Here is a 27,163-nt window from a genome sequence, read left to right on the forward strand (position 1 = left end):
CAAGTCATGTTTTTTTAAGATTTTATTGATTTTTTCCGAGGTGCCTCGGATGTAGGGAATGGTGGGTTGTGGATAACTGGGTTAAGTATTTTTTGGATTTTTTGGAGGGGGTAGCCATTGGCTGAGAAAGTGTCACGGATGTGATTTAGTTCAGTGGTTAGGGCTTGATCATTAGAACAGATTATTTTTGCCCTGCTGAATAATGTCTTAATAACTCCATATTGTTGTAATGGGGGTGATGGGATTGTTGGTGAATGTATCTGCCTGTATGGGTGGGTTTTCTATAAACTGAGAAAACCAAGGTTCCATCAGGTTGGCGGGTGACTAGCGTGTCTAGGAAGGGGAGGTTATTGTTTTCCTCTTTTTCCAGGGTGAACTTGATTCTAGGGTGTTGGTTGTTTAAGTGTGTCAGGAAGGAGAGGAGTGAATCCGGGCGATGTGGCCAAATAGCGAAAATATCATCAACGTAGCGAAGCCATATGGTAGGTTTTTGTGGGGCTGAGTTTAAGGCTTTCTCTTCAAACGTCTCCATGAAGAAGTTGGCCAAGGGTGGGGAAAGTGGTGAACCCATGGCTGTCCCCTCTATCTGTTTGTAGAATTTCTGCTGCCAAACGAAAGCCTGAGTTCATTGTAAACTGAAATAGGGCTGAGATATCGGGAGGAAATTTAGCTTGGATTAGCTCTAAGGTTTCTTTGAGAGGGACATTCGTGAATAGGGAAGAGACATCAAAACTGACCATTATGTCATTATGTTGGAGTGTAAGGTTTTCTATACTGGCTTTGAAGTGGGCTGAGTTTTTTTTATGTGTGATGGTGTATTGCCAGTATAGTGTGAGAGCGCTTTGGCTAAATGCTTGGCCAGTTCGTAAGTGGGGGAATCAATGCCGTCCACTATGGGACGTAATGGCACATTTTCTTTGTGTATTTTTGGGAGCTCATATATGCGGGGGGGTCTAGAGTTATAGGGTTTTAGTCTGTTGGTAGTCTCCACAGGCCAAGAAGTGACCTTCTTAAGTAGCCTATGGAGTTTTCTAATTTGTGAGTTGGTGGGATTGTAATCAATGGGGAGGTAAGTGGAACGATCTAATAATAAAGCCTTGAGCTTACCTGTGTAGTCTTTAAGATTGAGTACCACAGTGGCGTTCCCCTTATCCGCTTTGGTGATCACTATTTCTTTGTTTCTCTTCAATTCTTGTAGTGACTTGTATTCACTAATGGATATGTTGGATTTCGGAGGTTTTGCTTTATTGAGAACACAGGCTACATCCAATCTAATATCGTTGGCGATGTGGTTTGGAAGTTGGCGAATCCCGCATTCAATTTGGATCATTAATTCCCCCGCCGGTAATTTCTTAGGAGCAATGGCGAAGTTGTGACCACGTGGCAGAGCGTTGAGTGCTTCAGGCTTCAAGGTAGCTGAAGAAAGGTTAACTACAGTGTTGGTTTGTAGTTTAGGTTTGGACGCCGAGTTCTTTATTAATTTATCAAACTTGTTGATATGTCGGCTCCGTATTCGTTCAAATTCTTTTTTAGCTGCCGTACACGAGACGTCATGTAAAAAGAATTTGAACGAATACGGAGCCGACATATCAACAAGTTTGATAAATTAATAAAGAACTCAGCATCCAAACCTAAACTACAAACCAACACTGTAGTTAACCTTTCTTCAGCTACTTTGAAGCCTGAAGCACTCAACGCTCTGTCACGTGGTCACAACTTCGCCATTGCTCCTAAGAAATTACCGGCCGAGGAATTAATGATCCAAATTGAACGCGGGATTCGCCAACTTCCAAACCACATCGCCAACGATATTAGATTGGATGTAGCCTGTGTTCTCAATAAAGCAAAACCTCCAAAATCCAACATATCCATTAGTGAATACAAGTCACTACAAGAAATGAAGAGAAACAAAGAAATAGTGATCACCAAAGCGGATAAGGGGAATGCCACTGTGGTACTCAATCTTAAAGACTACACAGGTAAGCTCAAGGCTTTATTATTAGATCGTTCCACTTACCTCCCCATTGATTACAATCCCACCAACTCACAAATTAGAAAACTCCATAGGCTCCTTAAGAAGGTCACTTCTTGGCCTGTGGAGACTACCAACAGACTAAAACCCTAAAACTCTAGACCCCCCCCCCCCGCATATATGAGCTCCCAAAAATACACAAAGAAAATGTGCCATTACGTCCCATAGTGGATGGCATTGATTCCCCCACTTACAAAATAGCCAAGCATTTAGCCAAAGCGCTCTCACACTATACTGGCAATACACCATCACACATAAAAAACTCAGCCCACTTCAAAGCCAGTATAGAAAACCTTACACTCCAACATAATGACATAATGGTCAGTTTTGATGTCTCCTCCCTATTCACGAATGTCCCCCTCAAAGAAACCTTAGAGCTAATCCAAACTAAATTTCCTCCCGATATCTCAGCCCTATTTCAGTTTACAATGAACTCAGACTATTTCGTTTGGCAGAAAAAATTCTACAAACAGATAGAGGGGACAGCCATGGGTTCACCACTTTCCCCACCCTTGGCCAACTTCTTCATGGAGACGTTTTGAAGAAAAAGCCTTAAACTCAGCCCACAAAAACCTACCATATGGCTTTGCTACGTTGATGATGTTTTCACTATTTGGCCACATGGCCCGGATTCACTCCTCTCCTTCCTAACACACTTAAACAACCAACACCCTAGAATCAAGTTCACCCTGGAAAAAGAGGAAAACCATTACCTCCCCTTCCTAGACACACTAGTCACCTGCAAACCTGATGGAACCTTGGTTTTCTCAGTTTATAGAAAACCCACCCATACAGGCAGATACATTCACCAACAATCCCATCACCCCCCCTCACATGGCCACATGGCCCGGATTTATGGAGTTATTAAGACATTATGCAACAGGGCAAAAATAATCTGTTCTAATGATCAAGCCCTAACCACTGAACTAAATCATATCCGTGACACTTTCTCAGCCAATGGCTACCGCCTCCAAAAAATACTTAACCCAGTTATCCACAACCCACCACCCCCTCCCCTTCACAAAAAAGATTACTCTAAATCCATCACCATTCCCTACATCCGAGGCACCTCGGAAAAAATCAATAAAATCTTTAAAAAACATGACTTGACCACTTGTTACAGACCACATAGAAAACTGGCATCCCTTATCTGCTCCACTAAAGACCAACCACTTCCCCTAGACCTACCTGGTGTATACCAAGTCCCTTGCAGCTGTAAATTGTCCTACTTTGGCCAAACAGGCAGGACAGCAAATATCAGAATCTCAGAACACAAGGATTACATCCGATTTCACCAGTACAGCCACTCTGGGCTTGCAGACCACGCTCTGGATACTCGCCACAGAATAAGATGGAAGAAAGTCACAGTAATACACCGCAGCAAGTTCAAGTATGAAAGACTATTCATGGAATCAGCCCCGGCCCTTAGGAACATGCCAAACCTCAACAAATTTGGATGCATGAGACTGCCCCAAATTTGGGAAACTTTTATCAGAAGAACTTCAGCCCAAAGGCCAAGAACTACCAATATAGCCAAGCAGGGGGCACCATCAAGACTTTAGGAAAACGTTAGCTTCCTAGCTTCAGTCTCATTTGCTGTTATTAGTACTTGTGTGCACGTGTCTTTGTAGTAAGTTCCCAAGAAGATGGCAACGTGACGTTTGCCAAAATATCGGAAAGTATATATTAAAGTTTATTTAATTTATATTTCTAGTATACGCTGTCAATTCCTTAAATATTAGTTATCATGTTTAGCCAGCGTATAAGCCTCTCAACAAGAAGAATTACACTCATGATCTGCAATTTTTTTTATTTGCTTCAGCTTTATTTAACATGTATAAATATTTGTTACATGATTAATTTTATATATTAATAATGCTAAACAATAAAAATAGTGATATAGTAGGGCCACAGATATGAGACCCCTTCTGCACATGTCAAAAAGAAGGAGAATCCATTCCGTATTACATATTACACGTCGGAAAATTAACTTATCTTTTATGATCATTGTAGTTTTTAAAGTGGTAACTATTTTGCTTGTATAACAGTTGGAAAATTTTACGTATAAAGCATGTGATTTTGCATGTTGGTGGCCAATTTGTAAATCGCCTTATTTCTTTCTCCCCTTCAACATGAATTGACTCTTCTTGGCAGTCTGCCAATGACAGCTCTCGCTTATGTGGTCGGACTATACGATATGTCATTTTCTTCAAACTCGAAAATTTTCATGTCAAAAAGAAGGAGAATCCATTCCAATAACAAGGTATTCAAATCCGTATCACAAATTACACGCCGGAAAATTTACTTATCTTTTATGATCATTGTAGTTTTTAATGTGGTAACTATTTTGCTTGTATAACAGTTGGAAAAATTTACATATAAAGCATGTGATTTTGCATGTTGGTGGCCAATTTGTACATCGCCTTATTTCTTTCTCCCCTTCAACATGAATTGACTCTTCTTGGCAGTCTGCCAACGACAGCTCTCGCTTATGTGGTCAGACTATACGATATGTCATTTTTTTCAAACTCGACAAGCAATCAAGCCATCCAAATAGTGAGGTTATCTTCCTAGCTAACCTCTGTCTCCATAATTTCAACTGGCTCCCTTTTCTAACACTACTAATCAAGCTGGACGAGAGGTGGAAATTTTTTCATAAACAATGGCTTATTGCAAATCATTCATCTACATTCAGCTTCCTTATCTTTTTCTAAACTTTTCTTATCCCTTTTGAAATCTGGGTGATCAGATCAACCCACACACCAGTCCAAATACAATCTGTTCATGGCTCTATGCAATGGAGAAATCCCATTCCAGCTGCTCTCCAATGTTTTCTTTACCATTACAGCAAACTACACCCCTTCTGATATGAATCTCAAACTTCAACTCTGTTGAGCCATTTCAAGCTCCATTCCTTCAACCTCTAGTACAGGCTTACTAATATGGATTCAGAAGTGGAGGGATGTATAACTATGTTTAAAATATTACACATTAACCTTTCTTCTTCTTCTGCAGCTTTTCCCACTTAAGTAGGGTAGCTGTTTGTAGTGGGTCTCCTCCACAACTTCCTGTCTTCATCCTCAAGTCCTCCTCCCTCTTCTTTGGCCACCCATGCTTCCTCCTCCCCTGCACATCCATCTTCATGACCTTTCTTCCCACATACTCTGTCTCCCTCCTCATCACATGACCAAACCATCTCAACTTAGCCTCCTGTATCTTTGCTCCTAAGTTCACAACTTCCACCATTCCCCTTACATAGTCATTTCTCAGACGCTTTCTAGTCACACCGTACATCCACCTAAGCATTCTCATCTCCGCTACCTCCATCCTGCTGATGTTATTTTTCCTCAGAGCCACAGTTTCCGTAGCATGCGTCATAGCTGGTCTCACTACTGTCCTGTAGATTTTGCCTTTTAGATTGATCGGCACCCTCTTATCACATAGCACTCCAGCCATCTCTCTCCAGTTCCTCATTCCCACTTCCTTCTCAGCCTAACCATCCACTTTCATTGTTGAACCTAAGTATCTAAAGTCACTGATCTTCCTGATGACATTTCCTTCCAGCTCCAGATCTGTCTCCTGGCTGCCATCCACTTTGCAACACATATACTCTGTCTTACTTCTGCTCAGCCTCATACCTCTCTCTTCCAGTACTTTCCTCCAACTTTCCAGTTTGGCTGCCACTTCTCTTTATTCCGCACACAGCACAATGTCATCTGCATACAACATATTCCAAGGCACATCTTATTTCACCCCCTCCATCACAATATTAAACAGGAATGGACTTAATGCTGACCCTTCATGCAAGCCAACTGTCACTGGAAAACTTTCTGTCTCTCCCAGGCAGGTCCGAACTCTTGTCTTCACATTTCTGTGCATCTCCTGCACCGGCCTGACATATTTCTCCGGTACCTTCTTCTCCCTCAGACACCTCCCGACTGTCTGATAAAATATATGATAAAATAAAATGAAAGTATGATAGAGTCCTTGGCACTCTATCATACTTTCTCCAGATCAATAAATACTAGGTGTAGCTTCCATTGCTTCTCTCGAAACTTTTCCATCATCTGACGTAACCCAAAGAGAGCATCTGTCGTCGATCAACCAGGCATGAAGCCAAATTGCTCCTTTGCAATCTCCACCTCAGTCTTCAATCAAGAATCCTCTCTAGGATTTTCCTTGTGGGACATCAACTTTATTCCTCTGTAATTCTTAGTCTTGTGCATCCCCTTTACTCTTGTAGACAGAGACAAGAGTACTTTCCCTCCATTCCTTGGGTATATTTTCCTGTTGACAAACTCTTATTAACAGGTCACACAGCAGGTCAATTCTCTCTTTCCGCAGTGCCTTCCATGCCTCCACTGAGATTCTGTCAGGTACCTTTTCTCCAGACAGAAAAGGATAATTTTCCATTCTTCATCCTCTTTAGAGCCTCCTTCACTTCCACTCTACTAATGTTCTGCACCATTCCCTCATAAGGCTCCCCATCTTCTCTGTGAGTCCTTGCATTTTCTTCATTCAAAAGCCCTTCAAAGTATATTCTCCATCTGTTTCTTATATCCACATCCCTCCTTAAAACACTTCCTCCAGTCTTTGATTTGCCTCACATGCATGATGTCCTTTGATGCCTTATTTCTACATTTTGCCAATCGATAAATCTTTCTCTGTCCTTCCTTTGTTTCTAATTGATCATAAAGGTCTTGATATGCCATGGCCTTCACCAGTGCGACTTCTCGCTTTTTCTCTCTGTACTCCTCTCTGTCCTCTTCCACTCTCGACTCGTCCCACTTCTGCTTTGCCTTCCTCTTAGCCATCACTGCTTCTTGTACATCATTATTATACCACCAACCCTCCTTCTGCTCTCTAATCTTTCCAGATGTTTCATCAAAGGCTCAATTGCACAGCTTAGAATTTCTTTTGAATTATGTCTCCACTAATCTTGTACACTTTCTAGTCTATCTGAAATCCTCTCCAACACCTTCTCCCTAAAACGGTTCCTCACACTCTTTTCTTTTAAGTGAAACCACTTAATTGTCTTCCCCTTGCCCCCATGGCTTCCAAAGGTTCTTATCTTAGACCTTATTTTAAAATCTATGCACAGCAACCAGCGTATTCTATTCTATCCAAATCCTCCTGAAAAGTGAATGACTGTACATGAGCACAGTCATTCACTGCAATTTAAATCAACTTATCAAGCAGTAACCTGTCAAATACTTTCATAAAATTCAAAAATATCAGACTATAATGCCAGCCTGGTTGGCCACGTGGTTAGCACATCTGATCTCCGGCCAAAAGACTGCGAGTTCGAATCCCACCTTTGGCTTGGATATTTGTGATTGTATGCAAAAATACCAGTGGTTGTGGTGGTGATGATGGGCGGTAGATGGCATTGGTGTGGTTTGGGTTCATTGTAGTTGGTGGAAAAAGAAAGAGAGTTGCAGAGTAGATGCCCTCCCTTGATGAGTCTTTGGATTACCCTGGAGGTAATCCGTACTTAGAATTCACAACTTGCATCATAAAATTTCTTCAAAAATGTCTGAAGTACATAATTATATTTGCAGCATAAAAAAAAAAAAAAATTGTGTTATGATAAATATTGTACCATACAGAAGCAAACAAATTAATCCAAAAAACAAGACTAATTTTCGTCAAGTTTTTGGTTTGGGTTTACTATTTTCAGCTTTAGTTCACTATTTTGATTGAGTGCTGCATGTTTTAACTGGCTCTATGAAGTTTATTAATAGTGTTGTACTTCTTTAATAGTGTAAACAAGTTGACATTCGTAGTGTTTTATCCATTTTGTGTAGCTATAAAATGGATACAACTCCAAGAAAGCTTTCAAAAATATGTACTCTTTCTCAGTACACAATCCAAGACTCAAAGAAACTGCCAACGAGTGTGGTGTTGGTTTGGATGGTACTATTATTGCAATTTTAAAGAGGTTTAGGGAAATAGGTACCTTTTCTCCAGACAGAAAAGGATAATGTGGGAGAAAAAAAAGAAAAATACACACACTCAAGATCATTTACTAGTTAGAAAAAGCAAAATGAACCCAAGATTGTTTGATGTAGACTTAAAGAGAGACTTGGCAGCTAGTGGGATTGATATTTCTAACATGACAGCTGGTTGAAAATTGTTGGAAGCAGAGAGGACTGCCCACAGACCAAAAAAAAAAAAACTGTTGATGAAGGATATGCAGAAAAAGACGCTCCAGTGGGCAAAAGTGTAAAAAGATTGGACTGTTGAGAAGTGGAAGAAGGCCATATTCTTTGTCCAAGAAAAGTGAGTGCCCTATGTTTTCAAATCAGCGGCTAAGAAGACTTCTCCTGCCCACCCTCAACAAGCTTCTAAACACCTAGCTAAAAAAGATGTTCTGGGATTGTTTTACACATGACAGTCCAGGATCACTTGTGCCTGTCGACGATATGATAAAAAAACAACCAATCATCAAGTCTTTCCATGCCTACTGGCACATAAGGCTGCAATGCTGGTTTTCCATCTGTCCCTGTTCCTCGCAGCTGTTCTTGCTTCTACCCAACTTGCCCATCTTGCCTCTCATTTCAGATTCCATCATTCTTCTCTAAGTTAATTTTGGACGATCTCTAGAGCATTTCCCTTATGGAGCCCAACTCAGTGCTACTTGGGGAATTCTGTTTATCCTCATGCAAAGAGCGCGTCCATTCCATTTCCATCTTCTTAGGCAAATCTCTTCATCTATTGACTTGGAGATAGTTTTCTTTAAAAGTTCCTCGTTAGTGATTGTATCTGGACAGAAGATTTTTAAAATTCTTCTTAAACATTTGTTTTGGAAAATGCTCAATTTATTACTTTGTGCCTTTGTAAGTTTCCAAATTTCAGAGCCATATAGCAGTACTGCTAGCACAATAGATTTATAGATATTAATTTTCACTTTAACTGTAATATATGATGCTTTCCATAATTTATTTAATCACCCGAAACAATTTTGTGCTTTAGCAATTCTTTCTAAAACATCTTCGTCGGTGCCGCCTTGTTTATTTATTACTGATCCAATGTACGTAAAAAGTATCAACATCTTCAATTGTTTCATTTTTTAACTTAATTTCTTTATTTGATTTTTCATTTATTCGCATGACCTTCGTTTTCTTCTTGTTTATATGAAGATCCACAGTTTCTGCACAGCAAGCAGTCATCAGTTTTTAGCAAGTCATTTAACTTGGAGGACAGGAGCACTATGTCATCAGCAAAATCAAGGTTTTCAGTATGGATGTAAAGTCCCAACAATAGTATTCCTTTCTTTTGATGAATAATTGAGTTTTTCATAATCCAATCAATTAAAATTATAAATAATAGACGAGATAGAACACAAGCCTGCCTAATTCGTTTCAATGATAAAGAAATCTAAGTTTTCCATCTACTTCCACGCAAGACTTGCTGCCATTATACATATTCTGTATAAGGTTGAGAAATTTACTAGGTATTCCGTATTCATCTAATATTTTCCAAAGTTTCTCTCTATCTACTGAGTCAAATGCTTTACTAAAATCAATGAAGTTCAGGTAAAGTGGGGCTTGAAATTCTATACATTGTTCGATTATATTTCTAAGAGTGAATATTTGTTGGATGGTTCCAGTTCAGAAACCTGCCTATTCTTCTCTTAATAAATTTTCGATTTCCTTTTTTAATCTATTAATTAAAATTTTTGTAAAAACTTCTGCAGGAATTGAAAGCAAACTTATTCCTCTCAGATTTTCACACTTGGTCAAATCTCCTTTTTTTGCGATTTTTATAATTACTGCTTCTTTCCATTGTTGAGGAATATTTTCTGTCTTCCATATTTCGTTGTAAAACCTTTGTAATTTAGTAGTAGTTAAGATCAGCTTTTAACATTTCAGCATTGATATTATCATTTCCGCAAGCTTTGTTAGATTTTAGTGCCTTCAGGGCATCTTTAACTTCGCTCAACGAAATCTTGTCTTCGGAAATGTTCAAAGTGGACATCACACTAGTTGTAATATTTTGTGCCTGTTGAGAGCCTGTATCTACCTTTATATTCAAAGTTTCATCAAAATATTCTCTCCATCCTGCTTCAATTTTGGAGTCAAGTGTCAATTAAAATTTCCTTGTTTGTCGCTAATGGAAGAAGGAATTGCTTTTTTTGTTACCAATGATTCATTTTATAATCTGATAAAGTGTCTAAATTTGTCCATTTTCTGCAGTAAGTTGTACTTCTTTTGCTAATTCATCAATATATTTTCTCTTGCAGCTCTCTTTATGCTTTTATTTAGTTCATAGCGATTGCTATGTACCTTATATAATCGTTCTGAATCTGTATTGTTCATTAATGATTTAATCTTTTTTCTCTCTTCAGTGATCTTCCAAGTTTCTGCAGATAACCATTCTTTATTTTTCTTTTTTCTTTGTTTACCAATTACATCTTCAGCAACTTCATTGTGGGTATTCCTGAAGATTTTCCAATATTCTTCTAGTTTGTTTTCTACTGTTACATCTTGATTTTCCTCTATTTCTAATATATTGAATCTGTTCTTTATCTCCAAAGCAAACCTTTCTCTTCTTGATTTCTTTAATTTTTCAACATCAAATGCAGTTCTTGAACTCTTTTCTTTCTTAATACACTTTGAAGTTTTAATTTCAACTTCATCACTACCAAAAAGTGGTCAGAACAACATCAGCACCACATCTGACTCTCACATCAAGCATGGATCCTATGAATTTACTATTGATAGCAACATGATCAATTTGGTTTCTTGTACTGCCATCCGGCGCAATCCAAGTCAATTTATGTATTTCTTTATGCTTGAATTTACTTCCTCCAATAACAAAGTTGTTCATTTCACAAAAGGATACAAACATCATGCCATTTTCATTTCTGTCTCCACAAGCCTCGAACCCTAAGGAATTTCTTCTGCACATGACCTTTTACCCGCTTTTGCATTAAGATTGCCAATGAGTATTATCATATCGTGTTTTGGAATAGAATAATTTATTACCTTTTGGAGTTGTTCATAAATACATTCTTTTATTTTTTCACCTGCATCATTAGTATGTGTGTAAACCTGCACAATAGAAAGTTTGATAAATTTGGAATAGAACCTGGCTTTTATAATTTTCTCATTTACTGGTTCCCATTCCATCAAGCTTTTGGTTACTTTTGTGTTCAATATTAGGACGACTCCTTTTTCATGCTTCTCCTCTGATCCAGAGTACAATATTGTCTTGTTGTCTTTAAGTTATAAATTTACCAAAACCAGTCCATCTGAGTTCACTGATGCCTAAAATGTCTAACTTGTAATTGTCCATTTCATTTGTTACATGCCTAGTTTTTCCTACCTGGTACAGTGTTCTGACATTCCGCGATCCAATCTTTAAAATTTTTTGTGGCTTCATAAGTGACTTTCAACAACAAGAAACCTGAAAGGCTTTCTTGTTGTTCTTGTCTTGATGTGGATAACATATATATTTCTTATATATGTTATCCACATCAGTGGCCAGGAGCATTTGTTCATCCAGATTTGTAGTTTCCGTAATCAGATAATTTTTACAGGAAGGGAGTGATTAGCTCTTCTTTCAACCCTTGAAGGAAACCCGGCTATACCCCCAGGGACTGGGTCTCCATTTATCGCCTTTTACGATATGCAGAAGTAAGGCTGGGGTATTCTACTACCCACCCCAACACGGTAAATGAAAAGTGACCAATACATAAAAATATTGGAGAAAAAAGTGGCCTCATAGATCCAAAAATCAGCAGCTGAGAAGACTTCTCCTACCCACCCTCAACAAGCTCCTAAACACCCAGGTAAAAAGATGTTCTGGGGTTGTTTTACACATGACAGTCCAGGATCACTTGTGCCTGTCGATGATATGATGAAAAGTGACCAATACATAAAAATATTGGAGAAAAGAGTGGTTCCACAGATCCAGAAAGACAAAGAACTCAATCTTTCAACAGGATCTCACTCCATCTCACAATTTAAAAAAATTGTAAGAGTTCCTCAAAAATCACATCCAATTGCTTCAGTGGCCAGATAACTCTTCTGACATTAATCCAACAGAAAATTTGAAAATCATAGTGAAAAAAAAAAAAGACTTGGAAAATTAAATTGCGGTACAAAGGATAGCTTAATGCAATCCATTATAAAAGTATGGTTTCCAGATGCAGAAATAAGAAAAATGTGTTCTACATTGGTAATCTATGCCCAAGCAAATCAATGAAATTTTTGGAACAGAGAAGTACATATAAATTATTAGGTAAAGTTCGAGTTTAATTTTTGTACTTATTTTCTTGTGAAATTAAAATTTTTCTTTAAAATGTGACAGTTGAGATTAATTTGTTCATTACTGTAATTTTCTAATTGTAGTTGAAATTTAAAAAATATAGAAACACAAAGGAGTACTTTTTTGTATTACTGAGTGGAAGAGTTTGCCTGTTTTAGTGGTGAGTGCATCTGGTGTGAATGAATTCAAAAGAATGTATGACACATAGTTGGAGTAATGTATGGCTTCACTTGAGTCTCCTTGCGGATCTCAGGTAAATTCTTTTTGAGTGATACTAACAATTCAAAAAAATAAAATTTAATGGAAAATAAATGAAATTTACTATTCAACAAAAAACTGTTATATTCAGAACACCACATTGTATACATATGCTATACAGAACTGTGCAGCTAGCTGTCCTGAACATGTCAGAAGAGCGTACTTCTCATTAGAAATGTTCAAGTCTCATATGGAAAAAAATTTACCATAGGGACAACAAAAGGGAAGGTAAAGAAATAGTGGTTCTAAGGAAGAAAGTATTAAGGAATAAATGTTTACAGTTGGCAAAGTAAACACATTTTACTATGCTTTGGAACATTTGGAAAATGATTTTTCTGAATCATTCCTACTGATAGTAAAAGGAACAGTAATAGTATGCAAGATGTCTCGAGTTCAAACTACAAAGAAATTTATTGTTTTGAATATTTAAGAGAGGAAAGTCTATTTGGATGAGTGTTTCTGTTGATTTTAAAGTAAAGAGCAAGACATTTTATTTTTATTTTGGAAAAAGAGAGAGAGAGAGGAGAAAAGAGCATTTTAATGATTAGCAAGTTTTTTTTTTCAACAAGAAGCAGGGAATTAAATTTCTTCTGATATTTAAACTTGGAATTAATGAGTTTGTCTTGGAAGACAAACTTATTAATCTGAAGTGCAAGAGAAAGAAACCTTTTGTATGTCAATTTAAATTTAGAGACAACCCAAGCCAGGAGTCTCAGTGAGTTACTAAAAATATACTCCATATGAGAAATATAATTGGCAAATGAGTTTTTTTTTTTTTTGGTATAGTTATCTGCATAGTTATTTAAGTGTAAATTATTTTATTTTTATATATTATTTACTATCATTGCTAAAGCATATTGTATTTAAGTAAGTCTTTTCTGAAAAGTGGAAAGAGTTATATTCTCATTCTATGCTCAGTAACAAAAATTACAGTATTGTCCAGAAATAAATCTGTTTACCTTATCATTCATCATAAAAAGAGGAATAATTAAATAAAAATTCCATAAAAACTTATAAAATATATAACGTAAATATAACAAATGCATTCCTTCATCAATCATTCTTGTAATCTTCGTATTAAATGTGATAGTTGAAGTTACTATAACAAAGATGTCCTTCAAACAAATTCATGGTAGTATAAATCTCACACTCACTATTAATTTTTTGCTAATGAGATCTTTCTAATTTCTGTAAAATCTTTTTTTAGTGAAGAAATGGAACTAGTCTTACAATTTGATACTTCCATTACTTCCATTTTGGCATCGGTTTAATGCAATCATACCATCTTAAATCACTTCCTTAGTGTATTCCCTTAAAATATGTGATTGTAAGGAAAAAATCTAGTCTAAGCAAACCATGAAAATGAATTGGTCCACGATTTCACCAGTTTACCTGCATAAATCATTCCTGGGACACCCAGGAAGGAAACTGCTCTAAAATTCTTGCACTTACATTTATTTACTTTTTTATAAATTTGGCACGATGAGTGATCTATTCTAATCACCTGTGACTACCTTTCTCAGTTATGCAGTGTAGCCACTGCAAAATTTCTATACCACTGCATTTCAATTTCTAGTACAATATTATTTACTCCTATTTCCTTTCCATATTCAGGTTTCTGATTTACCCCATCTCAAGTAACATTATATACTCCTAAAAACATACTTTCTACTTTTCTACCCCACTTGTTGCTTCATTTATATAATCACTGATTCTTCTTCTACTTTTTTTTTCTTTCTTGCCAATCTTTGATAAGAGTGACTTATCAAAGATTATATTTTCTCACTAATGAAGTTAGAAATGAAGAAAATAAAGGAAAATAGTTTGATGTAAAATCACAGATAAGACAAGGATGCACAATTTTCACTTTTCGACAAATCAATTCCTCTTTGATAAAATTCTTGTCAAAGAAGAATCAATGATTCCCTTTCTTTTGTCATATCCTTTTCTCCATTTCCAAGCTTTCGTAATAGCCTTAAAAACATTTGCCCACCTTCATGATATTTTCTGCATTCTTTCCAAGATGTCTGGATGACTTCTCTTTTTAGCTAATTTTACACATAGCTTGCTCACTATATTCTCAAAAAGCACATGCAGACTTACTAGTCAGGTATTTATTTGATTTCAATTTCATGTAATGCTTCCTTAATTTCATGTGTCACCAAGGAGGTTTTTATATTATCATCGAAAACAATTTAACTGCAAGCTTCTTCAGACAAATTAATCAATATTTTACTCAGATTTTGCCACTCTAGTAGTATAGTTTTTGTTTTCAAATTCGTTGAACTGTACATAGGAGAATTAATCTCATGGCATGCAGTCCACTTATTCTCAAAAGAAAATAAAGCTATCTCTCAGGGGAATAATTATTAACGAGTGCAGGAAATGTTTAATTTGTTTTACTTTAAGAAAAAAATGCTTCCACAAACACACAAAAAAAAGCAAGTAAATGCAAAAAGAGTATTACTTATATAAGAATATTAAAATAGAGGTTCAGGGTTCAAAAAGTTGCACATCTGTAAGAATCAGAATCATCAATAATTACAACCAAGAAATACTTTATGAGCCATAGCAAAAGTTGTAATATAATACAACTCAGAATTATAAATCATTCTATTATGATGTGATGAATTTCCACAATTAAAAAGACATTATGATTTGTTTGAGGAGAATTATTGTTCAAATTGAGTGGTGAATAATATGCAGAATTTTGAAGCAGTGAGAATTAGGACAAGTGAACATAAAATAATTCTGTTTGCTAGCAAAAAAACTAGTGAGTAAAATATTAAATCTTTCATTAACAGTTCCTATGTTTCCTGGAATGCATTTTTTTATCTGCTTAAAATTTATCTAGTGCACTGATACAAAACATCGCTGATTTAAGATAAAATGGTGAAAGCAAGGTCGTTAAACAGATGGGTGTGTAAGACAAAATGTAAGTTATATAAATTTTTTTCCAAGGATGAAATGTTGTTAAGAATGCGTTATATACACATCAGGAGATGTGTGTTATGTGGAGAAGTTGAATAAGAGGTTAAATGAGTATGGGTATGCAGGCAGTTGAATTGGAAGTTAGAAATGAAGAAAATAAAGAAAAATAGTTTCATGTAAAATCACAGATAAGACAAGGATGCACAATTTTCACTTTTCGACAAATAGTTGAAATCATGGGAATGTAACAAGGATTTATACTTAAGTTTTGTAGATCTTGAAAAGCATATGGCAAGGTGCCCAGGGAAAAGCTTTTCAAAACACTACAATTATATGGGGTAAAAGGAACATTAAATAGAGCAATACATAGTCTATATTTAAATTATCAGTCAGCAGTTAGAATTGAAGGAAATACAGGAACATTATTTGATGCAAAATCAGCGAGTAAGATGCATATCTCCACTGTTATTCACCATATAGATGGTGAATAACAGTGGAGTTTCTTTCACATTATAAAAGAAAGTGCATTAGGCCTAACATTAGAATTGGAGATATCAAACTTACTCTGTTTTACACAGATGATGATGATGTACGCCTAAACACATCTAGTGCAAGTCTCCAGGATTCTCTAACTAAATTCAATAAGAGCTATAACAAATTTATCATGGAAATTAGCAACAGAAAGACCAAAATTATGAAAATAGGCAGAAATACTGAACACATCAATTGCATTCTGAATGAAGAGCTTATAGAACAAGTATTTCAACTATTTAGGCACAGTCTTTAGTGAAGATGGCAAGTTAAATGTGGAAATATACAATGGAACAAGTTGGTATGGTGGGTAAACTAGCTGAATAAATTCATATAGAATAAGAGAGAAATCAGCCAAAATACCAAATTAGCAGTATACAAGTGGTCAAACCAATATTAAGTTATGGATCAGAGAGTTAGGTTAGAAATAAAGAACTTGATCAAAGACTAGAGACGACAGATATAGAGAAAAATCAGGGGAGTGAACAGATGACATCAGTGGCAGAATCATATTAAAAATGATGATATTAGAGAGGAACCAGACATTGTTAGCATTCAAGAATGTGTAAGCAGAGCTAATCTGAGGTGGTATGCAAATTAAACAGAATGGATGAGAAAAGGTTAGAAAACAAGTGTATGATGACAAGATGGTAGTTAAGAGACCCAGAGAAAGACCAAAGTCTAGGTGGAAAGATTCAGTCAGAAGTGCTTTAGAAGCACAAAATGTCAGACATGACAATATTGGAGTGTTGACAATAATAATGTAAACTTAATCATGTAGTGCTGTCATGGTAGCCTTAACTCCACTTGAGGGTACACATCAGGAAACTGATGACGATGACTATAACAAGAAGGATTTAGTATACATAAAATTCAACAATGAAAATTAAGAAATGCAGAATTGGGAACTTCTCCAACTCACAAAAAGGTGCAAGTTTTTCAATGATCAAATGAAATATCAAAACATCATTACTATATAGTTTATAGATGGTTTTCATAATTTCTGTTGGTTAATTTGTATCTTCCTTAGTCACCAATACAAGATAAAATAAAATAATGGTGAGAGCAAGATCATTATATAGACTGGCATGAAAGACACATGAGCTATATGGATTTTTTTTTAGGATGATATGTTGACATCAATGCATTATGCATGCAGTAGGAAATGTTTAAGATGTGTGTGTGTGGAAAGTTTGAATAAGAGGTGAGTGAGTATAGGTATACATTAAGTGTAATGTTAATGAACCATGAAGCCTCTTTGAATTAGAGTAGAGAACATGGAGTAAGCAATGTCAAACAATGGGTGAAAAGGCAGTGCAAAGTGTAAGAAGCTGAGCAGTAACAGACAGAAGTAAGAGTGAGAAACCACAGCAAGAAGCGTGACTGATGGTAAGATAAGGTGCGAAAAAAAGAGTGCACAACTGACAGACAGGGTCCAAGAAAGAGAGGATGACTAATACAAGACAGTGAGAATGAATGACAGCAAAAAATAATGCCAAATCTGAAAGCAAAGTTGAAGATTAGAAAAGAAGTGAAACACACATTGAGTGAAACAAGAGTAGTGAACATGAATGGAAGGATGAGAAAGAATGAAATAAAAGGTGGCTGAGTGAAGAAGGTAATGAATGATTTGAGAGTGGCACTGTATCAGGATTCCATTATTTGAGGTATGGCGAATGAGAGTGCACAAGGTCCATTTTCAAAAAAGGAGAATCAACAGTGACTGAGGCATTGGATGCGAGGTATAAGTGAGCAAGAGTTACTAGTGGTAGCAGAAACAAAGAGAATGTGTCTCTTAATTCAATTAAGAGAGAAATCTCATTTTCTCTCTTATTCCATATAAGTTTATTCAGCTTGCTATCCACAGTACCAGCTTTCTTTATTCTTTTGTCTATTCCAGATTTAACCTACCATCTTCACTAAAAACCAAGCCAAAATAGCTGAAATATTTTACTTGTTCTATAGGATCTCCATTCGGAATGCAGCTAAAGTTTTCTATGTTCCTGCCTATTTTCAGAGTTTTGGTATTTTTATTGCTGATTTTCATGCCAAATTTGTTACAGCTGTTATTCAATTTAGTTAGAGAATCCTGGACTTCACTAGAAGTGTTTAGGAATACAATATCATCTGCCTAAAACAAAGAGCTAAGTGGGCACCTGGAAACAGTAGTAAATTTATGGCTAAGTATACTGAATTAGTAATGAACAAACATTTTTTCAGTCACTCCTAATGAGTAGGAAATTTTTTCCTACTCATCAGGAAAAATTATGTCAAAATCATATAAAGTCGATGTGCACGCAAATAAAGCTTGTGTAAGATATGTATCCCAATCATTCATTATAGTGCTTCCCAAATTGCAGAGATTTTGCTTTCTATTTTTATTCAATCTCACATGTATCATTAAATTGAGAAAGGTAAGGTATGGTGTTAAAATATTCTTAACATTTAGTAATTTACAAAATTGTAAAAATAGTTCAGATGTCCTTGGTCAGAAAGTAAGGTATGAGGAGTTCCATAATCTTCAAATGATCATGTTTAAGAATTTCCTTGGTATACTCTTTGTAGTTTGATCTTCACTGAGACTGCTTCAAAAAATCTAGTCAGCATGCAATTGAGGAGATATAGAAACAATAGCAACAGCCTGAGAAAGTCTAGTTAGAATAGGAAATAGTTGCACTGGATCTTTTATTCTGAAAGAGGATCTTAACAGGATCTTTAGTATGATCTTACATATGTACATCACTTTTCATACCATTCCTAAAATAACGGTCCATCAGTACCACAGCAGCAAATGTCAATGGCATGATAGTTCAGTGCTGTGAGTATAGTACTATTCATTACTGTATTACTTAGTTTCAATGACAATATTAAGATAGTGATTAATAAGAAGTTAGAAAATTTGTAATCATTATTAGTTAATTATTAACATAACTGAGTAATTATCCAATTATACTTGTTTATCATCATCATCAAATTCCTCCCATGTACCCTCAAGGGGTGTACAGCATATGACAGTACTACATGAAAAATTTACATCATTACTAACTTCCTATCTACAATTTTCCTCCAAATCAGTCTGTTGCTTGTCAAGACTCCAACATTATCAGATCTTATATTTCTATCGTCTAAGGCACTTTGTACCGTATCACTCCACCTATATCTTGGTCTTCCTCTGGGTCGTTTTCCTGCCAACCTGGCAGAGAACACTTGTTTTGCTAATCTTTCCTCTACCATTCTATTTAAGTGACCATACCACCTGAGATTAGCTCTGCTAATGCATTCTTGGATGCTGACAATGTCAAGTTCTTTCCTAATTTCCTCATTTTTAATATGATATTGCCATTGATGCCATCTGTTCACGCCTATAATCTTTCTCAGGACTCTCTTATCTGCAGTCTCTAGTCTTTGGTCAAGTGTTTTACTTCTGACCCAGCTCTCAGATCCCTAAGTTAAAACTGGTTTGAACACCGTCTTGTATACAGCTAATTTAGTGTTCCGACTAATTTCTCTCTTATTCCATATGAATTTATTCAATTGACTTCCAACCATACCAGCTTTGCTGATTCTGTTGTCTATTTCTATATTTAATTTACCATCTTCACTAAAAATCGTGTCTAAATAGCTGAAATGTTTTATTTGTTCCACAGGTTCTCCATTCACAACACAGTTGACATTTTCAATGATTCTGCCTATTTTCATTGTCTTCATCTTTTTATTGCTGACCTTTTTATTGCATACCATATCTATTACAACAGCTATTCAATTTAGTCAGAGAATCTTGCAGACTTGTAGCAGATTTATTTAGAAGTATATCATCATCCGCATAAAGCAAAGAGCTGACATTGACATCTCCAATTTTGACATCATGTTTAATACCACTTTCCTTCATAATATGATCCATATAGATAATGCATAACAGAGGGGATAATGTACATCCTTGTCTCACACCAGATTTAACATTAAACCATCTTCCTGTATTTCCTTCAATTCTAACTGCTGATTTACAACTCAACTAAAGGCTAAGTATTGCTTGATATAATGCCCCATTGACACCATATAACTGCAGCGTTTTGAATAGCTTCTCTCTTGGAACCTTGTCATATGCCTTTTCCAAATCGATAAAACAAAACTTAAATACAGATCTTTGTTATATTCCCATGCTTTCTCGACTATTTGTCGTAAAGTGAAGATCTGATCCTGACAGCCTCTATTTGGCCTGAATCCAGCTTGTTCTTCACCAAGCTTTTCTTCCACAATTCTTCTCAACCGTTTCTCAAGTATACTTGCATAGATCGTGCCAGGAACACTAAAAAGGGAAATACCTCTGTAATTCTCACATTCAGTTTTATTTCCCTTTTTATATATGGGTGCTATGAGAGCTCTACTCCAATCATCGGGAATTCGTCCCTCTGTCCAGGCTTTCTTAACTATGCAGTGCAGCCACTGTAAGACTTTTATACCACCATACTTCAGCATTTCTGGTCGAATATCATCTACTCCTACTACCTTTCCACATTTCAAGCCTTCGATGGCTTTTCTACTTCAAGTATGGATATGTATTCCTGACTGCATGCCTGGTCAGTGTTTTTTATCACTGTGCTGTCATCACTGCTTGTTTCATTTAGCAGCTTTTCAAAGTAATTACTCCATACTTCAAGGATATCTTTTTCTCCCGTTTTCATGTCACCTTTATCATCTCTAATTCCTTTTATAGCACTCTTTCCTCCATTTCTAAGCTTCTTCAACAACCTCCAGAATATTTTGCCACCTTCTTGATATTTATTTTCTATATTCTTGCCAAAGTCCTCCCATGACTTTTGTTTAGCTAGTTTTACACACTGTTTAGCTTTCTTACATTTGTCTCTGTATTCTGTAAGAGTAAAAGCTGACTTATTTGCCAGGAACTTTTGATATGCTTTCTTCTTTTCCTTCACTGCCTCTTTAACTTCCTGTGTCCACCAGGGAGTTCTGATTTTTTTTATCCTTGCACACAACCTCACCACATGCCTCTCTGGCAGAATCAATCAATGTTTTCTTCAGAGTTTGCCACTGAATCTCCAAAGTTTAATTCCTGTTCTCAAACTCTTTCATTTTTTCTTCAATAATCTTTCTGTATTTTAGTCTACAGTTCACATCTGAGAGCTGTTCAAATTTTATTCGCTTTAAAACTTTCTTACATGTTATTCTTTTCAATATGAAATTCAATTTTATCCTGCTCAAGATTAAATAGTGATCACTTCCAATTTCAAATCCTCTGTACACTCTGGTGTCCTGCACCAGGGAGAAAACATCACTATCAACAATAACATAGTCAATGCGACTTTTCTTATTCCTAGCCTCTTCTCTCCATGTGAATTTGTGCACATTTTTATGTTGGAACATGGTGTTAGTAATAACCAGTTCATGTCCTGAGCAGAAATCCAACAGATATTTGCCATTATTATTAGCTTTGCTCTTTTCTCCAAATTTTCCCAAAATATTTTTCTATGTCTTACAATCATTTCCTACTCTGCTATTTAGATCCCCAACAAGGACCAAATTTTCCTTTTTCATTGTGTCAGTTGCTTTTTCTAAAGCCTCAAAAAATTCCTCCACTTCTACCTTTGTAGAACCTTCTGTGGGACGACCATAGGCACAAATAAGTCTCATTGTCCAGTTCCCCATTCTCATATTTGCCCACATTACTCTACTTGAGACTGACTGGCATTCAAGAAGATTAGCCTCGTATTTTGTGTTGAATACTATGGCTACTCCTTCTTTTCCTTGATTGTCACTGCCTGATTATAACATTTTGTATTTATTGCTCAGAAAGATCTCACCAATTTTGGTCTTTTTTGTTTCAGTCACCCCTATTATGTCAATCTGGTACTTATCTAATTCCTCAGCTAGCTCCATTTCTTTGCCATTCAGGCTTCTTAAGTTGATAGTACCGATCTCTAACTCTGGTGATGTTGAGTTGGGGTTTGTTTTCGGATTTGTTCCAGTAGCTGACTTTTCGCTGTTCGCCCTGGTTCCCTGGCGAAAACAACGGGGGCCTTGTGTAACTGGGAGACGCCCCAGCTGGCATGAAATTTTGTCATGTTGTACCATCATTTTTTTTTATTTTGGTTTAACCAATAAGAATACAATTTGGTCAGCTAAATCCCAAATTGCCAGCCCATCCTCGTTCGTTCAGTATCAAAGTAGATACCCAACAGGGTGCACCACGAGAAGGTGAGGATTGGACATTAGGTCAGAAGCCCTGGTCGGTTCTCCGCATTCCTTTAAAGGCTATGTGGAGGTCTCCTCTCAGTTATACAGCTTTAACCCTTAAGTACCCCATACTTGTTTGTACCTATCCTTAATTTTTTGCCAAGTTCTAGAAAATCCTTGGTATTGTGCCAGTCATGATAGGATCATAATCATGGAAGGTATATGTGATGTATAGGAACTGCTCAAGTTCTTGACCTCCATTCCCTCTCTTGGAGAGAGTTTGCTTTCTCTACTATCTTCGACGTTTACTTTAACAACTAGTGAGCATGCCTTTATTGGTCTTTCCCTTCTTTGTGCTCCTTTAAACTTCGTTCTTACTGGGTCTATGTCTGATTTCCTCTTCAAACCATCATGACCAAACATTTCAGGTGGCTTTCCTGCATCTATACAGCCACCTACGGACTCTATATTTCTGTCTTTTCTTGTGCTCCCACCAACCCACAGCTTCAGTATCTTGCCTTTCTTATTGTTTACTGTATTTTTTCTTTACTAACCAACATTATGTTCCAAACACCTATAGCTGGCCTTACCACATTCTTATACAACCATCCTTTAAGGCTTATTAGTACTCTGTGGCTAACACATCAAACTGTTCTGCTTTCCACTTTGTTCCATCATTCTCAATTTTATTTGTAACCTCACCTTCATTTTCCCCATTATACTGCAAAATTGCATCCAGGAATTTAAACTGATTCCAACCAACAGCCTGATGAAGTGCATCCCTATTTTTTCTAAGGTGCACACCAGATACAATTATATCTACTTATCCTTAACATTTGTGCTTCCAGTCACTCTCTCTCCACAATAATTTATTCAAATCTTCTCAACTAGTCAATCAGTTTTTTCAATTAACATGAAAACACCAGGAAATAAGTGAATAATATTTATTTAAAGACCATATATTTCAGCCTGAATATTAAAGACCATTTCAGGCTAAAATATATGGATTTGAATAAATATCATTCACTTATTTCCTTGTGTTTCTGTGTGAATTGAAGAAACCACATTTCTAAAAGTACAGTAACCAATCAGTACCACATCTCAAACAGTGATTACATGGGTTCATCTCTGTTGAATATGGTACTGTTCATTACTGTATTAGACTTAATGATAATATCAAGATAGTGACTGATAAGCAGCTAGAAAATTTGTAATCATGATTAGTTAATTATAACATAATTTAGTAATTATGTTAATTTGTGTTGGAAGTATTACTTATAACACACTTAGCATAGCAATAGTTACTTGAAGATGAATATATAATTGGCACTGTTTCATCTTTCTGGCATTGTTTTGTTGTCTATATGGAATTTTTTTTCTGGGGAAATTACAGAACTGGCAACCATGGGTACTGTATTTGGCAACATCTCCTCAAACTATCTAATAATAAATAATAATAATAATAAGTAATGCCTTAGCTCAGTTTTGAATAAACTAATCAAAAGTATTCCCCCTACCACCACCACATTACACTGCAAAATGAATGTGCTCAAAGAGCATCTGCATGACTTCTGCATCAAGTTCTGCTGCAAATTTGGTATATAAAATGTTATAGCAAACATTGGGAGAAAACTAATGAATCAATCTAAAGACACACTTAGTATTCATTCAAATAGTATTCCAATTTTAAAAATGAACTGTTATTCCACCAACAGTGCTATGGAAAACTTCTCCAACTACCTATGACGAGCAGATTGTTCCAAAAAAGAATCACAAGTAGTATTCTCCATTACTTTCTGCACAATGTAAATATAGCCTTGTGGGTCCAGGAAATCTTAGCAAATCACAGCATCCTACTATTTCCCCACCTGCATTACTCATTGGATCTCATATGAATTATTTCTCTTTAATAGGCTGAATGCAATACAAAACCCACAAGCCATTCCCAGAACAAGCCCATGAGAGATGCTATGAAAAAGTGAAGAATTTATGGAAAAAATGGTAATGTTCCATACATCAGTTTTATTGGCTTGTTGCTCACTGTGCTATTTTATTCAGTCTTGCGATATGGCTTTGGGATTGATTTCCCCTTCAGGTTTGATATTCCCTCTCCGCCCAAAAAAACATAATAGGTCCGAATTCTTTTTCCTAATGTCAGTTACATAAACTTATTACAAGATAGGAATTATGTAGAGTTCAAGCAACTGTTACCCTAGATGGAAGTATGTGTCCTACTGGAAACATTTTTTACAAATTTTATATTTTTTATCATCATCATCATCATCATCATCAAATTCCTGCCATGTACCCTCAAGGGGTGTACAGGATATGACAGTACTACATGAAAAAATTACATCATTACTAACTTCCTATCTACAATTTTCCTCCAAATCAGTCTGTTACTTGTCAAGACTCCAACATTATCAGATCTTATATTTCTATCGTCTAAGGCACTTTGTACCATATCAATCCACCTATATCTTGGTCTTCCTCTGGGTCGTTTTCCTGCCAACCTGGCAGAGAACACTTGTTTTGCTAATCTTTCCTCTCCCATTCTATTTAAGTGACCATACCATCTGAGATTAGCTCTGCTAACGCATTCCTGGATGCTGACAATGTCAAGTTCTTTCCTAATATCCTCATTTTTAATATGATCTTGCCATTGATGCCATCTGTTCACGCCTCTAATCTTTCTCAGGACTCTCATATCTGCAGTCTCTAGTCTTTGGTCAAGTGTTTTACTTCTGACCCAGCTCTCAGATCCATAAGTTAAAATTGGTTTGAACACAGTCTTGTATACAGCTAATTTAGTGTTCCGACTAATTTCTTTCTTATTCCATATGAATTTATTCAATTGACTTCCCACGATACCAGCTTTGCTGATTCTGTTGTCTATTTCTATATTTAGTTTACCATCTTCAGTAAAAATTGTGCCTAAGTAGCTGAAATGTTTTACTTGTTCCACAGGTTCTCCATTCACAACACAGTTGACATTTTCAATGATTCTGCCTATTTTCATTGTCTTTGTCTTTTTATTGCTGACCTTCATACCATATCTATTACAACAGCTATTCAATTTAGTCAGAGAATCTTGCAGACTTGTAGCGGATTTATTTAGAAGTATAACATCATCCGCATAAAGCAAAGAGCTGACATTAACATTTCCAATTTTGATATCAGGTTTAATACCACATTCCTTCATAATGTGATCCATATAGATAATGAATAACAGAGGGGATAATGTACATGCTTGTCTCACACCAGATTTAACATTAAACCATCTTCCTGTACTTCCTTCAATTCTAACTGCTGACTCACAACTCAAATAAAGACTAACTATTGCTTGATATAATGCCCCATTGACACCATATAACTGCAGCGTATTGAATAGCTTCTCTCTTGGCACCTTGTCATATGCCTTTTCCAAATCGACAAAACTTAAATACAGATCTTTGTTATATTCCCATGCTTTCTCGACTATTTGTCGTAAAGTGAAGATCTGATCCTGACAGCCTCTATTTGGCCTGAATCCAGCTTGTTCTTCACCAAGCTTTTCTTCCACAATTCTTCTCAACCGTTTCTCAAGTATACTTGCATAGATCTTGCCAGGAACACTCAGTAGGGAAATACCTCTGTAATTCTCACATTCAGTTTTATTTCCCTTTTTATATATGGGTACTATGAGAGCTCTACTCCAATCATCGGGAATTCGTTTTAATATTTTATAAATGTTTTTGTCTTGGTCCATGAAGGCAAACTATGGGTTTTTCAATGAATATATATGCTCTACAAGCATAGAACACTCAAATTAAATATTCAAAATGCAAACACCGCACAATTAATCAATGTTTCACAGTCACAAACTTACTTTGCATTTCCTTCATAATTATATAGAGAAGACCTCCACAAATTTTCAATAACAAATCGCAGAAATTCATGTGCATCTTCTTGTCTTCCAAACTGGAAATGTTCAGCAATAACTATAATAAAAAAATTAATTTTTAAGAAGATAATATAAATATTTAAGTCAATATTCGTTAAATAGTGTCAATGTTAACTCAAAACAAAATATCCTACACATCTGTGGAGCTATTGACATTTCACAGTCTGTATCAAAATCAACAGCCCTCATCTTAACACATCATAAATAATATAATTTATTCTTTTTACAAGCAATGCATATTCTTTATCACCTTTTTTTGGCACTAGACTATCACATGCGAAATAGACAGTTCCACAATAAAACAGAGATTGAAGTGAAGGGTGCTAGATTTATTACTTCTAAAGATAAGATGTTTTATAAAAGCAGAATTTACAAACTTGTATCTTGTTGGAAAAGAGTTGTAGATTGTTAAGGTGCTTATTTTAATGAATAAAACATTTTATGAAAATTTCCACAGTTGTTTAATTTTTATTATGAAAAAACTGAACGAACTTTTTGCAATGTTTGCAACAATATTTTAATGATTAAATCACAATAAACATCTTTTCATTCCCTGATGGGAGTAAGCAGCAGCAATATTTTTTAATTTTTTTTGGACATTACTAGGAAGCTAATCTCCATTTTTCATCATTGGGGTTGCCTACACTAGCAAAATGTTATGTAAGCGATATTCAGTTGATATTTATTTATATATGAGCCACCATAGCTCAGTCGGTATAGATTAAGCCTTTTGATCGGAAAGACCTGGGTTCGATTCTTGTCCATTTTGGTCTCTTTCGACTGAAGGTAAGTTAGCCGGTCTCATATGAAGGTAGGAGTTTTTGTCCCCCAGAACAGGCAAACTGGTCCCACAAACACACACGGATTTACAGTCATGAATGCTTACAATATGTGGAAGAGATAAGGTCCTCACCACATGTCGCAACACTTGTAGTTAACCAAGAGTCGCATCATAGTAGTCAACCTCCTAGATAGGCGATGGCACTTGAATGACATGGGAT

At 36.0% G+C, this 27,163-nt stretch overlaps 1 protein-coding gene across 1 annotated transcript in view; it reads right to left on the minus strand.

Moving 5' to 3' along the window:
- The window catches only part of LOC150103061 (uncharacterized), a 234,394-nt gene that overhangs the window by 182,018 nt on the left and 25,213 nt on the right, over positions 1–27,163 (minus strand). Inside the window, exon 4 of the mRNA XM_090398078.1 lies at positions 26,088–26,199. Within this exon, the coding sequence (XP_090254204.1) occupies positions 26,088–26,199 (112 nt within the window). The remainder of the gene's footprint in view (positions 1–26,087; positions 26,200–27,163) is intronic.

Source organism: Typopeltis vanoorti, chromosome 9, assembly GCF_054136105.1.
Source record: "Typopeltis vanoorti isolate ZY-2024b chromosome 9, IOZ_Tvanoo_1.0, whole genome shotgun sequence".
Lineage (NCBI taxonomy): Eukaryota > Metazoa > Arthropoda > Arachnida > Uropygi > Thelyphonidae > Typopeltis > Typopeltis vanoorti.